Here is a 13,802-nt window from a genome sequence, read left to right as displayed (position 1 = left end):
GAGCATGGCAAAGAATCCTCCAGAAACAGATGATGAGGGTTTCTCAAGAGAAACCAGCCAAGCTTTCTTCTCTCCCTCTCCTGGCTCTGATTCTGATCACTATTTTCATTAAAGGCCTGGCTGATGGAATAAAACTGGTTTTGATCTCCAGCCTAGAGGGGTAGAAAGCAATTTGAAGGGCAAAGTGTGAGGACAGCAGCAATCCATGAGGAGAAGCAGGATGCAGGAAAGGGATGGACACTCAACAGCATCTGCAGCCCATGGGAAGGAATTTAAGTTCTTCTGTCCTGGTGAAACCTCTGCAGAGCCCAGCAGAAGAAGAACTTGCCAGACTTGCTGAAGCCAGCCTGGGAAACGTTTTTGGAAAGGTTTAAGCAAATGAGAATCTGGAGCAGTTTAAAAGATTTTCCTCCTGAGGAAAAACCCAACCAAGTTTGGCCTGGAAATCACCAGAGAGAGAGAAACAATAAAATCCAACAACACCTCAGGGGTGCTCTGAGGGGCAGTGGGAGCACTGGGCAGGGTCAAGCAGCAGCCCATGCCAAGGAGGGGAGGGCTGAGCAAATATTGAAACAAGTTCCTGAGAACTGAGCCCAGCTGAGTGCTGCACAAATGCTGTGCAGAGGAGCTGTGGAGCCCCTGACCCCTGGGAGGGCTCCAGGCCGGGCTGGACAGGCCTTGGAGCTCCCTGGGACAGTGGAAGGTGTCCCTGCCCATGGTAGGGGTGGAATGAGATGGAGATTTAAGGTCCCTCCCTGTTGGAGATTTTTCAGAAATGGCTTAGAAGGCAGCTGTGAGGAGTAAAATTCTCACAGCCTGTTTCTGTAAACAGCAGAAGTTCTCAGGTTGTTTTTAATTACAAGTAAAAGTGACAAACATGAAGGCCTTGAGAACCTTGCATACCAGAGTTCTCAGGCAGCTTTCTCATAACAAGTAGATATTCTATCTTTGGCTGTTTTGGGAAAACAAAAATAATTTTGAGAACCCAAATCTTGGTATTGGAAACATAAGGAGGGGTTGGTGTGTTATCTCTGACCTATGGTGAGCTCGGGTTTGCAATATGCATGAACTTAATTAACACGGTCATAAAAAGTGACTGATTGAGTCAATAAACGGAGTCAGATGCTGATCAACAAAGGTGGGTCTCTCCCTCCATCTTCAATACCTCCCAACTCAAACCCTTCTGGGATTCCATGAGGGTTTTTGTAGATGGGGTGAAGGCAGGGGTGACCTCACCAGGAATTCCTGCTCCTTATCCCTGTACCCTTGGCCTCCCACAGGACCATTTTCTGCAACCTTCATTTGAGGTTCTGCTCTGCAGCTCACATCAGGAGTTTGCTGTTCTGCCTTGTGTCAAACTCTTGTGCAGAAACAGCAGGAAGTGAAGGGCCTGCAAAATCCACTCAGACAATAATTGTCCAAACACTCCACAAGAGCAGAAATGGTTTGTGTCATTCCCAGAGTCTGCAAGGAGATCTCAAACTGAAAGCCTGCCCTCAGATTTGCTTCACACCTCCGAGCCAGTCGAGCTGGTTCTCATCATCTCTTACCACATCATCTTGTGTCTTGCCCAACTCTGGAAAATAATTCCATGGAAATGAGGCTTTGATGTCCTGCTAAAATCGAGTTGTGAGGCTGCTTGAAGCTTTTTCAAAGATGAATTTTAATATTTGGATATTAGCTCAGGGAATTATCTACCATGTGCTCTGAAGGAGCTCCATCTGGCCTGGAAAACATCTGGTACAGGATGGTCCCTCCCATCCCAACCTGCAGCACTGCATTGATGACTGAACAAGCAGGACTTGCAGGAACTGAGTAACTCAGCAAGGGACTGTCCAGCCCTGTGGTCACTGCTGAGGGGGAGGAAAGGTGAAAGAGGAGCACAAAATCCTCCCTGTGCTTTTAGGTGCTACTAAACCCAGCAACAGCAAGGACCTCTGTCCTAGAGGTCTTAGAAAACCAGGACAAGACAAACCATCAATGCCATAGGGAAGAGGAAAAATCAGGAATAATCATCTGAACTTAGAATTATTTGGAAGGCAGGACTGGCATGGTGTATGAGTGTGTTCAGGGAAAGGAATGGAGATGGGGAAGGGTCTGGAGCACCAGGAGAGGCTGAGGGAGCTGGGCAGGGCCTGCAGAATCCCTGAGGAGCTGGGCAGGGGCTGCAGAATCCCTGAGGAGCTGGAAGGGGCTGCAGAATCCCTGAGGGAGCCGGGCAGGGGCTGCAGAATCCCTGAGGGAGCTGGGAGGGCTCACCTGGAGCAAAGGAGGCTCAGGGGGGACCTTGTGGCTCTGCACAAGGAGGGGACAGGCAGGGGGGTCGGGCTCTGCTCCAGGGAACAGGGACAGGACAAGGAGAAACAGCCACAAGGTGCTCCAGGGTAAGTTTAAATTGGATATTAAAGAAAAATTCCTTCATGGAAAGGTTTGTCCAGCCCTGGCACAGCTGCCCAGGATGGTGGTGTCTCCATCCTTGGAGGGATTTAAAAGCTCTGTGGATGTGGCACTTGGGGACATGGGACAGCAATGGACTTGGCAGTGCTGGTTGGACTTGATTTTGGAAGGTTTTTCTAACCTAAACAATTCCATGATTGTATTAAAAAACAGCTTACTTGAAGGGTTGGTCCAAAGGCTACAACATGAAAGAGAAGCTATGTATAAAATGATGCACTTCTAGAGGAAGAATCCAATACAGAATAATGGGAACAACTACACCTGGAAAACATCACCCAATGAACCCTGAAATCCTCACTCCAGTGTTAAGCTCCATGGATATAAATTGCTAAATCATGCAGCTGATTTTCCTGCCTTTGAGCTACAATTTCACCTTGTCTTTGCAAATCCCTGGTCAAGAAGACCCCAGGAGCACAGAAGAGAGAAGCAGAACAATTTTTAATCACAATATTAATGATTTCCTCTCTTCTTTGCAAAAAAAGGCCAATAACCCACCCAAGTAATGCTCAGCACTTCTCACCTTCACATCCTCTGCTCTTAACCCTGCTGCTTCCAAAAACTCCCATCTCCCAAAACAAACCAGAGGTGCAGCACTGAGCCCCAGGAGGATGAGAAATTCTTGCTCTGAGGGTAGAAAACCTGCTCAGTTCAGCAAGGCAGAGATGCTCCTCTGGATCTCTCAACAAATGGAAAACACTTGAGGGCTGGAAGCTTCCCTTGGTGAGGATGTGCTGAGCATCTGGAGGGGGATGACTCACGGGGTCATTGCAGTCTCCAGCCTCCTCCACTCCCCCGTGTTTGATCACACATGGCCTGTTCTCAGTGCCATTGTGCACAAAGAATTGGCACTGGGGAGCAGGACCTGCTCCTGCAACTCACCAAGTGCCTCCAGCACGGGTGATTCACCCCTCAGACAGCTGCCTGTGGATTCCCAGCCCTTGGGAAGGAAGCTCCACCCCGGAGCAGGCAGGAATACCAGAGCTTCTGAGGAACTCAGAGTGCCCCAAGCCATTCCCTGTGTCCTGTCCTCAGTCCTGCACAGCTTGAGGTCTTCCTGCTCCAGCCATCACTGAGAGCCCAGGGAACAGCATCTTCTGATGCTTTCCAGCTCCTCTGGTAGCTGGTTCTCCCAGTTCCCTGGGGCTCCTTCAGCAGCAGGAAAAAAGGATCTCCAGATCCACCAATGCAGCTGTTCTGTGTCTGCTCCCAGGTCATGGCAGGGAAAGCAGACTGGAGCCATTCCACAGGGTCACATCTGGCCTGGGAGTCTTTGCAGAGACCTCAGTGATCACAGAGGAAAGGCCCTGACCCCAGGCAGTTCATGATCTCTGCTGAGAATCTGTCTGGGGCTGCTTCCCTGCCCTGAGATTGTTATCAAGTGATTCAGAACACACATGCTGAAATCCTGGCTGGGCAGAACGCACCAAGGGTTGGCCATTGGCTTGGGAAGGGGCTGGTTTTACCCTCAGACCCTCCTGTACTGTTTGGGAACAGGCTGGTTTTACCCACAGACCCTCCTGTGTGCTTGGGAAGGGGCTGGTTTTACCCTCAGACCCTCCTGTGCTGTTTGGGAAGGGGCTGGTTTTACCCTCAGACCCTCCTGTGTGCTTGGGAAGGGGCTGGTTTTACCCTCAGACCCTCCTGTACAATTTGGGAAGGGGCTGGTTTGACCCTCAGACCCTCCTGTGTGCTTGGGAACAGGCTGGTTTTACCCACAGACCATCCTGTGCTGCTTGGGAACAGGCTGGTTTTACCCACAGACCCTCCTGTGTTCCTGGGAACAGGCTGGTTTTACCTTCAGACCCTCCTGTGTTCTTGGGAACAGGCTGGTTTTACCCTCAGACCCTCCTGTGTGCTTGGGAAGGGGCTGGTTTTACCCTCAGACCCACCTGTGCTGCTTGGGAACAGGCTGGTTTTACCCTCAGACCATCCTGTGCTGTTTAGGAAGGGGCTGGTTTTACCCACAGACCCTCCTGTACTGTTTGGGAACAGGCTGGTTTTACCCTCAGATCCTCCTGTGTTCTTGGGAAGGGGCTGGTTTTACCCACAGACCCTCCTGTGCTCCTTGGGAAGGGGCTGGTTTTACCCTCAGACCCTCTTGTGTTCTTAGGAACAGGCTGGTTTTACCCACACACCCTCCTGTGTTCTTGGGAAGGGCTGGTTTTACCCTCAGACCCTCCTGTGTTCTTGGGAACAGGCTGGTTTTACCCTCAGACCCTCCTGTACAATTTGGGAAGAGGCTGGTTTGACCCTCAGACCCTCCTGTGTTCTTGGGAAGGGGCTGGTTTGACCCTCAGACCCTCCTGTACAATTTGGGAAGAGGCTGGTTTGACCCTCAGACCATCCTGTGCTGCTTGGGAAGGGGCTGGTTTTACCCTCAGACCCTCCTGTACAATTTGGGAAGGGGCTGGTTTTACCCTCAGACCATCCTGTGTTCCTGGGAAGGGGCTGGTTTTACCCTCAGACCCTCCTGTACTGTTTGGGAAGGGGCTGGTTTTACCCTCAGACCCTCCTGTGTTGCTCCTTTAGCTGGTCTGGCTGCTGGGAAAGTCCAAAAGAAACCCCAAACCACCACCAACCCCACAACAACAACCTCTGCTGTCCCTTCCTGTTTATTCCTGGGATTTCAGTCCCAGATCAAAGCTGCTGCTGACTTTCCCTTCATGAATTCATGCAGACCATGAATCCAGCCCTCAGCACTGCCTGCAGCATTCCCAGGAACAGCTTTTGTAAGCAATTCCCACTGCAGCTGCTTCCCAGAAAACTGTGGGGTCCTCTGCACACTCCATTCATGATCCCACTGCTGCATCCTGCAGGACACAGTGCCCAGTCCCAGGGGGCTGCCAGCATCAGGAAAAATGAGCCTTGATGGAGAAAAAAACCAGGAGAAGGCACCAGCCACCTCCAGAGGTGCTGGAATGTGGGATCTCAGCAGCTCAGGACTGAGGTGTCACTGAGAGCACCCTTGGGGGGCTCGGGAGTCCTGGAATGTTCCAGAAGTGGTGGCTGGACTTTGATCCTACACAGGAGACGACACCTGTATGAGGATAGGAGGGTTTCACCGGGGTGAATGGTGAAGGGATCAGTTAATTAGAGAGTGAAACACAGGGTTTAGGATTTCTGTACAGGGGGGTTTAGAGAAGTAAGATGGAGGAATTGGGGCGTGTCCTGTCCTTCTCCTTCTTCTTCTTCTCCTCCATCTTCTGTGGTGATGGTGGCACTTTGGGATTGGTCATTACTAAAAGTGCACCGGGCAATAAGGGTGAAAGGTATTGGGGAAAAATGATAAATATTGTATAGGTAACTTTGGGTATAAAGATAGGTGAGTGTGCTCATGGCTGGCTGCTGAGCAGAGCTCTGTTGGGCCGAGAGAAAATCTTTTAGATAAACAATTAATAAACACCGAGACCGAGAAAAGAACTGAAGCCTCTTCTCGTCCTTTGAAACGCGGGCTGCCCCAAGGCCACCCCGGGCCTTTCCAGGCCATCCAAACAGCCGAAAATCGGACACTGGAATGGCTCTTGGCCAGGTCCATGTGAGTTCCCTACCGTGCCACAGTGGGATGAAGCCACCTCAGTGTCCCCTGCAGCCAAGGGGAGAAAAAAGGCACCTCTGGATGAGATTAATCCCATGTAAGAACTCACCTCTCTCCACAAACCAGAGTGGGAAGGGTCTGGAGGCCTGAATGTGGGGCCCACACTGCACAGACCCTGCTGAAGGATCCCCCCTTCCTGCCAGAGTTTTGTTCCCAGATTCCCTGATGTGCTGTCTCTAAGTGCTGCTGATGGTTCACCATCCCTGTGTTATTGATGGAGTTCTGGAGCCACCTGTGAGAACTCCCACAACTGAGCTGTTGGGAATTTAGCTGCTAGAAAATAGAAAAGTACAAAACCATAGCTAATTCCAAGTCCTGCACCTGCACAGATAGCAGTGTCCTTGGGCCTAGCTGTAGTAAGATAACAAACAGTGAAAGAGACATGAGAAAAGAGAGATGTAACCCCTAAGGAATGAGGAAGAGTTGATGGTATAGTTTAACCAATAGATTGCTTAGCTTACAGAATATTCATAAGCTTATTATTTGCTGTATAAGTGTCTGATGCTCTCTTCAATAAACAGAATTTGCTTATCACTCATATTGAGTGCCTGAGTCTCCCCTCACCGACAAATGGCTGATCCCTGACAAAGGCCTGCATTTTCTCTGACACTGAGCCAGACTGCAAACCCTGGAGCCACCATCCCTGCAAATGTGACATTGTCTTGCCCTGTCCTGGCCTGTCCACACCTGTCTGTCCCATTTTCCTCCAAAGCCAGGGAAAATCACAGCTCCTTTTTCCAGCAGAGCTGAGGTGCCACCCAGCACATTGATGTGTCTCCTGGGCAGGACAGGACCTCATTTCCATGTTCCAGGCCACAGTTCCTGCTGTTGGCTGCTCTGTGTCACCCCCTGGCCCTTCCCAAATTCTCCCTCATGCAGTCACTGTGCCCAGCAAAGGGGATCACAGAGTCATTTGGATTGGAAGGGACAGGGACATTTTCCACAAAGCCAGGTTGCTTCAAGCCCCATCTTACCTGGCCCTGAATGTTTCCAGGATCATAAAATCATGGAATAGTTTAGCTCCAAGATCACTGAGTCCAACTGTTCCCCCAGCACTGTCCCATGTCCCCAAGTGCCACATCCATGTGGCTTTTAAATCCCTTCAGGGATGAGGACACATGGGAAGCTGTGCCAGGGCTGGACAATCCTTTCCATGAAGAAATTTTCCCTAATATCCCTCCTAAACCTCTCCTGCTGCATCTTGAGGCCATTTCCTCCTGTTTTGTGGTTTTTATTTCTCCGGGAGCAGAGACTCTGCAAAGATCCCTAAATCAGACACAAAGGTTCCTAAACCACCTGCTGTGGATATGGCTTTCCTTAGGAGTCTGAGGGGTGAAAAATGAGTGTATTCCAGTGAATGAGGTGCCACCAATGCCTTGTTTCCTGGTGCCCAGAGGAGCAGGGGAAGCCCTGGGGTTCCTTACCCTGCAGGTGAGCGGCCACCTCGCAGTAAGAGCGCAGCACGGCCAGGGACACAGCTTCCCCTGAAACACAGAGAGGGGACACAGCCCTGAGGGACAGCCAGGGGACAGCCAGCCCCACCCTGCTCCCTGACAACCCCACATTATCAATCTCTGCATCCTGAGGTGCTTTAAAGCTCTGGAGGATTTGAAATAAATAAGGAAAATTTAACTTCATGCTTCATGTCTAGGCCAGCCCATGAGTCCATGCTATTTTAATTTCCCTTCTTGTCCCACATTTTTTTTCTTATAAAACAAAGGTTAAAAATCTCTTCATATCAGAATAATATCTGCTATTATCAGCCAATGAGAAGAACTGATTCAATCTGTTATTAATTGTATTTAATTAATTGTATTTAATCCCTGCTCATGGGACAGGATGTGGCACAGATTAATGGCCAAAACTTTTCTCCAGGATCTCTCCAGGATCATGGAAAGCACAGAGAACATCCCAAAGTCACAGAAGGGACAGCCAGGCCACAGTTGATACTCACAGCTGGCATAGAACAGCACCACTGTCCTGGCAGCCTCTGGGAGGGAAGAGTGGAAGTTCTCCTCTGTCAGGACAAGGATCTGCTCCAGGGGCAGCTCTCTCTTCTTGTCCCTGGAAACTGCTTCCACCACCTGGTCATCCTGAATATCTGCAAAAAAAAAAAAACAAAAAACCCACAGGTGTGTTCAGGGCAGGGGGAACTGCAGCCCCTGGGCCACCCCAGTGCATGATTTTGTAATCCAGAACCTCTCAGCAGAGATGTGGGGTGAGTGAAATCTTGTATGGGGAGAGGAGGCACAGCCACACAAACAAACCCCCCCAAAATGCCCCAATCCCACCTCACACCAGCTCTGCCCTTGAGTGGAACAATACTCTAAGCTCCTCTAGGATCCTGCCCCTCTTTTTGTTTAAGAAAACACCCCCACAGAGAACAAATTCATTTTCAATTCTGCATTGCAGGAATCAAGAGTTTTCTCCCTGAAGGAAGCAAGTCTGGATCTGCTCTTACAAAAACGTGTCTCAAACCCTTCCAAAGGGGTGGATGATTTTCAGAGGACACAGTGCTGGGTGCACTTTAACCCCCCAAACACATTCCTGTCCCTCACACAACAACTCTGATTTTTCTCTCTGGTGTTTCCACTAAAAATCAGACCTGTCTGTCATATCCCAGTGACCTCAGGGAATGAAAGAGCCACTTTGTGGCCACCATGAAGTGACTGTGATGGTTTGCAAGTGTTCTGTAATGCTCTGCCATGTCTGATGCTGATTGCACCTTCTGTCTGATAACAATCAGCTTTTCACTTGATTAATTGCACACCTTGATTGTTATTCTCTTGCTCATCCTCATCTTCCTCCTCCTCCTCCTGCTCATCCTCCTGGATTGGTTTCACCTTGTTCTTATCTTCCACCAGGGTTATAACTTCATCAGTGTCTTCCAAGACCAGGTATTGGATTGGCATTCCCTGAGGAAAACAATAAATCAGTGGCAGCACAACATCCCCCCTGCTTATTCTGTCTGCAGATCAGACTCAAGGTTGATGGGAACCATCCCCCAACTCCTTATTTTGGGGATGTGTCACAGATCCCTGAAGCTGCCAAACAGGGGAATGTCTGGGTAATGTTTCTTGGTCCCCATTTCTCCTGTGCTTGAGTTTTTCTCACTCTAGAATTGATTAATTGATTGATTCTCACTCTAGGATGATGTTTCCTTGTAAATGTAAGGAAAATTGGCTATGTAAGTAAACGTGGCTAGGAGGGATCCTGGGGTGAAAGTGAACACCAGCCCCATCTCCCAGCAACTTCACTCAGATCCAGCACTGCAGGAAAAATCCCAGTGGACAAACAGGAAAGGAGAGCAGGGAAGTACTTGGATATCCCCTCATTAGAGGGGTCAGGCTGGGTCCAAGGAGCCCATCACAGCCTGGGAAACCAGCTCAAAAAATCCTTTATCTCATGGAGCTCAGCCAGGAGAAATGTTCCCAAGTGTACAGGGACTGGCCACCCATGGAAAGAAGCAAAAAAGCAACATGAATTTCTCAGAAATGAGACCTTGTCAGCTTAAAACCAGTGCTGGCACCAGCTCAGACAAAGGCACTGGAGAGAAAATGGAAAGTTGATCAGGAGCTGAGAGAAATGACAAAGTGCTGGCACCTCCCAGAGCCACCCAAGTGCACATCTCTCAGCAGGCCAGGGGAAGCCCTGAGGGGATGCTCAGGTCTGATCCTGCACCTGAAATCACCAGTGGGACAGTTCAGGTAATCTGGGACATCTGTGTTCCCTGGCATCTGCCAGCAGCCCATTGCAGCTGCCTCACAAGCTGGGTCAGGTCCCTGCAGGGCTGAACTCATCTTGAGCAGCCTCACTGAGCTCCCACCCTGCCCTTCTCCCTGCCAGAGGCACTGCCTTACCTCAGCCCAGCACTGAGCTTTGCTTCTTTGCTCTTTGTCTCACACTCAGTCCCTCTCCCATCTTTTGACACCTTTCAGAAATCCAAATCTTTTGGGGAATTTGCACTTGGATGGAGTTCACAACCTTGTGTTGCCTTAAGGTGTACTGGAGATGTCACTCAATGTTTTGAACCCGAAATAAACTCAGTTTTCTCTTTCCCAGCAGGCACAGTGGCTCTGGCAGCACCCAAATCATGGAATCATGAAAGGGACATTAAAATTCCACCCCTGCCATGAGCAGGGACATTTCCACTGTCCCAGGTTGCTCCAAGCCCTGTCCAGCCTGGCCTGGAACACTTCCAGGGATGGGAAATCCACAGATTCTCTGGATAATCTGGGAAAGACACTTCCTTTGTTAAATCTCCCAGCTCCCTGCCAGAGGCACTGCCTTACCTCAGCCCAGCACTGAGCTTTGCTTGTCTGCTCTTTGTCTCACACCCAGTCCCTCTCCCATCTTTTGACACCTTTCAGAAATCCAAATCTTTTGGGGAATTTGCACTTGGATGGAGTTCACAACCTTGTGGTGCCTCAAGGTGTACTGGAGATGTCACTCAATGTCTTTAGCCCAAAATAAACTCACTGCTTTGTCCTTCCCAGCAGGCACAGTGGCTCTGCAGCACCCAAATCATGGAAGGGACATTGAAATTCCACCCCTGTCATGAGCAGGGACACTTCCACTCCACCAGGTTGCTCCAAGCCCTGTCCAACCTGGCCTGGAACACTTCCAGGGATGGGAAATCCACAGATTCTCTGGATAATCTGGGAAAGAAACTTCCTTGGTTAAATCTCCCAGCTCCCTGCCAGAGGCACTGCCTTACCTCAGCCCAGCACTGAGCTTTGCTTCTTTGCTCTTTGTCTCACACCCAGTCCTTCTCCCATCTTTTGATACCTTTCAGAAACCCAAATCTTTTGGGGAATTTGCACTTGGATGGAGTTCACGAGCTTGTGTTGCCTCAAGGTGTGCTGGAGATGTCACTCAATGTCTTTAACCCAAAATAAACTCAGTTTTCTCTTTCCCAGCAGGCACAGTGGCTCTGCAGCACCCAAATCATGGAAGGGACATTAAAGATCACCCAGTGCCACCCCTGCCATGGGCAGGGACACTTCCACTACCCCAGGTTGCTCCAACCTGGCCTGGAACACTTCCAGGGATGGGAAATCCACAGATACTCTGGATAATCAGGAAAGACACTTCCCCTTGAGCTTCAGGGAATGCTGGCAAATCAATCCCAGAGATGAGCAAACATCCCACCACCCTCTCCAGAGCTGAGTTGTCCAATGAAGAAATCCAGCCTCCAACCTCATCTGGTGTCTTGAGGGCCACGTTTGAGCGCTGCAGAACGTTCAGCTCCACGAGGTCCCTTCCAAAACACAAAGTGAACATCACATGGTGTGACATGGAAGGTCACCCCTCTTCTTTCTGCCCCAATTCCATCACTGCTAAGTTTCCTCTCCAAAATCTCTCTTAATCTGAATATTTTTCCACCCCTAAGCCAGCAAAACTTCCAAATTAATACAATTCTGGATAAATCTTTAAATATGAAACACTCTGTCCCAGGATATAGCTTGGTTTTACTGCCTCTCATCCAAGTGTGATTGAATCCACTGACTGTCATCCTGGTGTTGGGGTAACCCAGCTCAGAAACCCCACAAAAAGCAAGGAGAACCCAAAAACACCTGAGAGAAATACCTGGACAAAAGGGCAACTCCTGCTTTCCCCAGGAGCTGCCAGGCCACAAACTCTGCTGTCCTCCTGTCAGCCTCATAGGTGTCCTTCTGGCTCAGGATGAACACCAGGGGCAGCCCGAGCTGCAAGTGAACAGTGGAGATCTTCTCTGGGTCCTCAACAACCTCTGTCTGGAGAACAGCCAGGGTTAACAACCAGGGTTAACAACCAGGGTTAACAGCCAGGTTAACAGCCAGGGTTAACAGCCAGGGTTATGCTGCAGCACAGCTCCACAAGCTGAAGCCATAGAAATCATCAGGAAAAAGTTTCCAACCCCAATTCTAAAAAATCCATGGAAGCAGAACCCACACAACTCCAGTGAAGCTGTTCCAACATGTCACGACCTTCCCTGTTAAAAACCTGGGCTTTATTTTGTGGGGGATTTTTTTTTTTTTGTGGTTTAGCAATTCCAGATGTCAAATCTCCACTCAATTTTTATTTACCTGGAATCCACTCCCTGGAGCAGTTTGAAAATCCCAGCCACAACATGCAAAAACTGGAATCTTTCCCTTCCTGCCTTGGACATGCTGCTTCATGACAGCACATGAGAGGGGCTTGATGCAGCTCCATGGGCCTGACCCAGGAAAATGGCTGAAGGAGCATTCCCAGCTCATCCACTCATCCTTCTGGATGGCAACAGGAGGCTGCTGAAGTTCTCTGCCCCTTGGAAGGAGGAAATAAGAGGGAACCTCCTGTCCTTGTGATCACTGAGGTGGGAAGGACTGATAGCAAATTCCAGAGAGTGCTGAAACTCCTGCAGAAAAGCAGTCTGAGGGATGATCCCATTGCTCTCCAAGCTTCCTGAGGGGATGTTCCTGAGCCTACAGGAGAAGCTGAGGACTTTGGGGCTGTCTATTTGGAAAGAAGGAGGTTGAGGGATGATCCCATTGCTCTCCACAGTTTCCTGAGGAGCAGCTGAGGACTTTGAGGCTGTCTAGTTTGGAGAAAAAGAGGCTGAGGGATGAACCCACTGCTCTCCACAGCTTCCTGAGGGGATGTTCCTGAGCCTACAGGAGCAGCTGAGGACTTTGAGATTGTCTGGTTTGCAGAAAAGGAGGCTGAGGGATGATCCCACTGCTCTCCACAGTTCCTGAGGGGATGCTGCTGAGCCTACAGGGGCAGCTGAGGGCTTTGGGGTTGTCTATTTGGAAAGAAGGAGGTTGAGGGATGAACCCATTGCTCTCCACAGTTTCCTGAGGAGCAGCTGAGGACTTTGAGCTTGTCTAGTTTGCAGAAATGAAGCTGAGGGATGACCCCATTGCTCTCCAAGCTTCCTGAGGAGCAGCTGAGGACTTTGGGCTTGTCTAGACAAAAGGAGGCTGAGGGATGGCCTCACTGTTCTCCACAGCTTCCTGAGGGGATGTTCCTGAGCCTACAGGAGTAGCTGAGGACTTTGGGCTTGTCTAGTTTGGAGAAAAGGAGGTTGAGGGATGATCCCACTGCTCTCCACAGCTTCCTGAGGGGATGTGGGGAAGGAAACACTGATGTCTCCAGAGTATCCAGGGATAGAACATGTGGAAATGGTTCAAAGCTGCATCAGGGGAGGTTTACACAGAACATCGGGAAGGTTTCTTTACCAAGAGCACTGGAACCAGCTTCATATTGAGTTGGGCAGTGCTCAGGAGTCACTTGGAAAATGCCCTCAATAATTTATTGATGTTTTGGCCAGCCCTGAATTGGTGAGGCAGCTGCAGCAGCTGATTCCTGCTCCTTGCCTGGAGCCACCCTGGAAGGGGCAGATTCCCACCCTCAGCCTTTCTCTCTCCCCTCCCCTCCCTCCCTGCCCTCCCACCCAGGCAGCTCCTCCTTCCCAGTCCTACCACCAGTGGAGCCCCCATGAGCTTGAGGTGCCTGTGGATGTTGAGCAGGGTCAGGGGCTGTGCCAGGGCTGTCCTCCTGCAGGCCTGGGCTGGCTCTGGGACCTGCTGGCAGTGGCAGAACAGGAGCCAGGCAGAGGAGACATCAGGGTCATCAGGGCTGTGAGAGAGGAGACAAAACCCACCCTGAGCAGGGGTTCCAGGTGCCCTGAGAGAAGGAGCAGGGGAGCAGGTTTGCTAATGTGTTGCACAGATTATCCTCAAGCCCAGGGTTTGGCAGGGCTGTGGAACAGGCTGGGAGAGCTGGG

General features: G+C 50.2%; 1 protein-coding gene across 2 annotated transcripts in view; it reads right to left on the bottom strand.

Annotated features, from left to right (window-relative positions):
* Positions 1-13,802, bottom strand: part of TXNDC16 (thioredoxin domain containing 16) — a 46,487-nt gene that overhangs the window by 17,586 nt on the left and 15,099 nt on the right. For both annotated transcript variants that reach the window (XM_074544064.1, XM_074544065.1), the window contains 6 exons: positions 13,498-13,654; positions 11,642-11,808; positions 11,252-11,312; positions 8,823-8,967; positions 8,007-8,153; positions 7,477-7,536 (listed from right to left, as the gene is read on the bottom strand). In XM_074544064.1, coding sequence (XP_074400165.1) covers positions 7,477-7,536; positions 8,007-8,153; positions 8,823-8,967; positions 11,252-11,312; positions 11,642-11,808; positions 13,498-13,654 — 737 coding nt within the window. The remainder of the gene's footprint in view (positions 1-7,476; positions 7,537-8,006; positions 8,154-8,822; positions 8,968-11,251; positions 11,313-11,641; positions 11,809-13,497; positions 13,655-13,802) is intronic.

Source organism: Zonotrichia albicollis, chromosome 6 (genome assembly GCF_047830755.1).
Source record: "Zonotrichia albicollis isolate bZonAlb1 chromosome 6, bZonAlb1.hap1, whole genome shotgun sequence".
In the NCBI taxonomy this organism is placed as follows: domain Eukaryota; kingdom Metazoa; phylum Chordata; class Aves; order Passeriformes; family Passerellidae; genus Zonotrichia; species Zonotrichia albicollis.
This window is presented reverse-complemented; position numbering and strand designations above follow the sequence as displayed.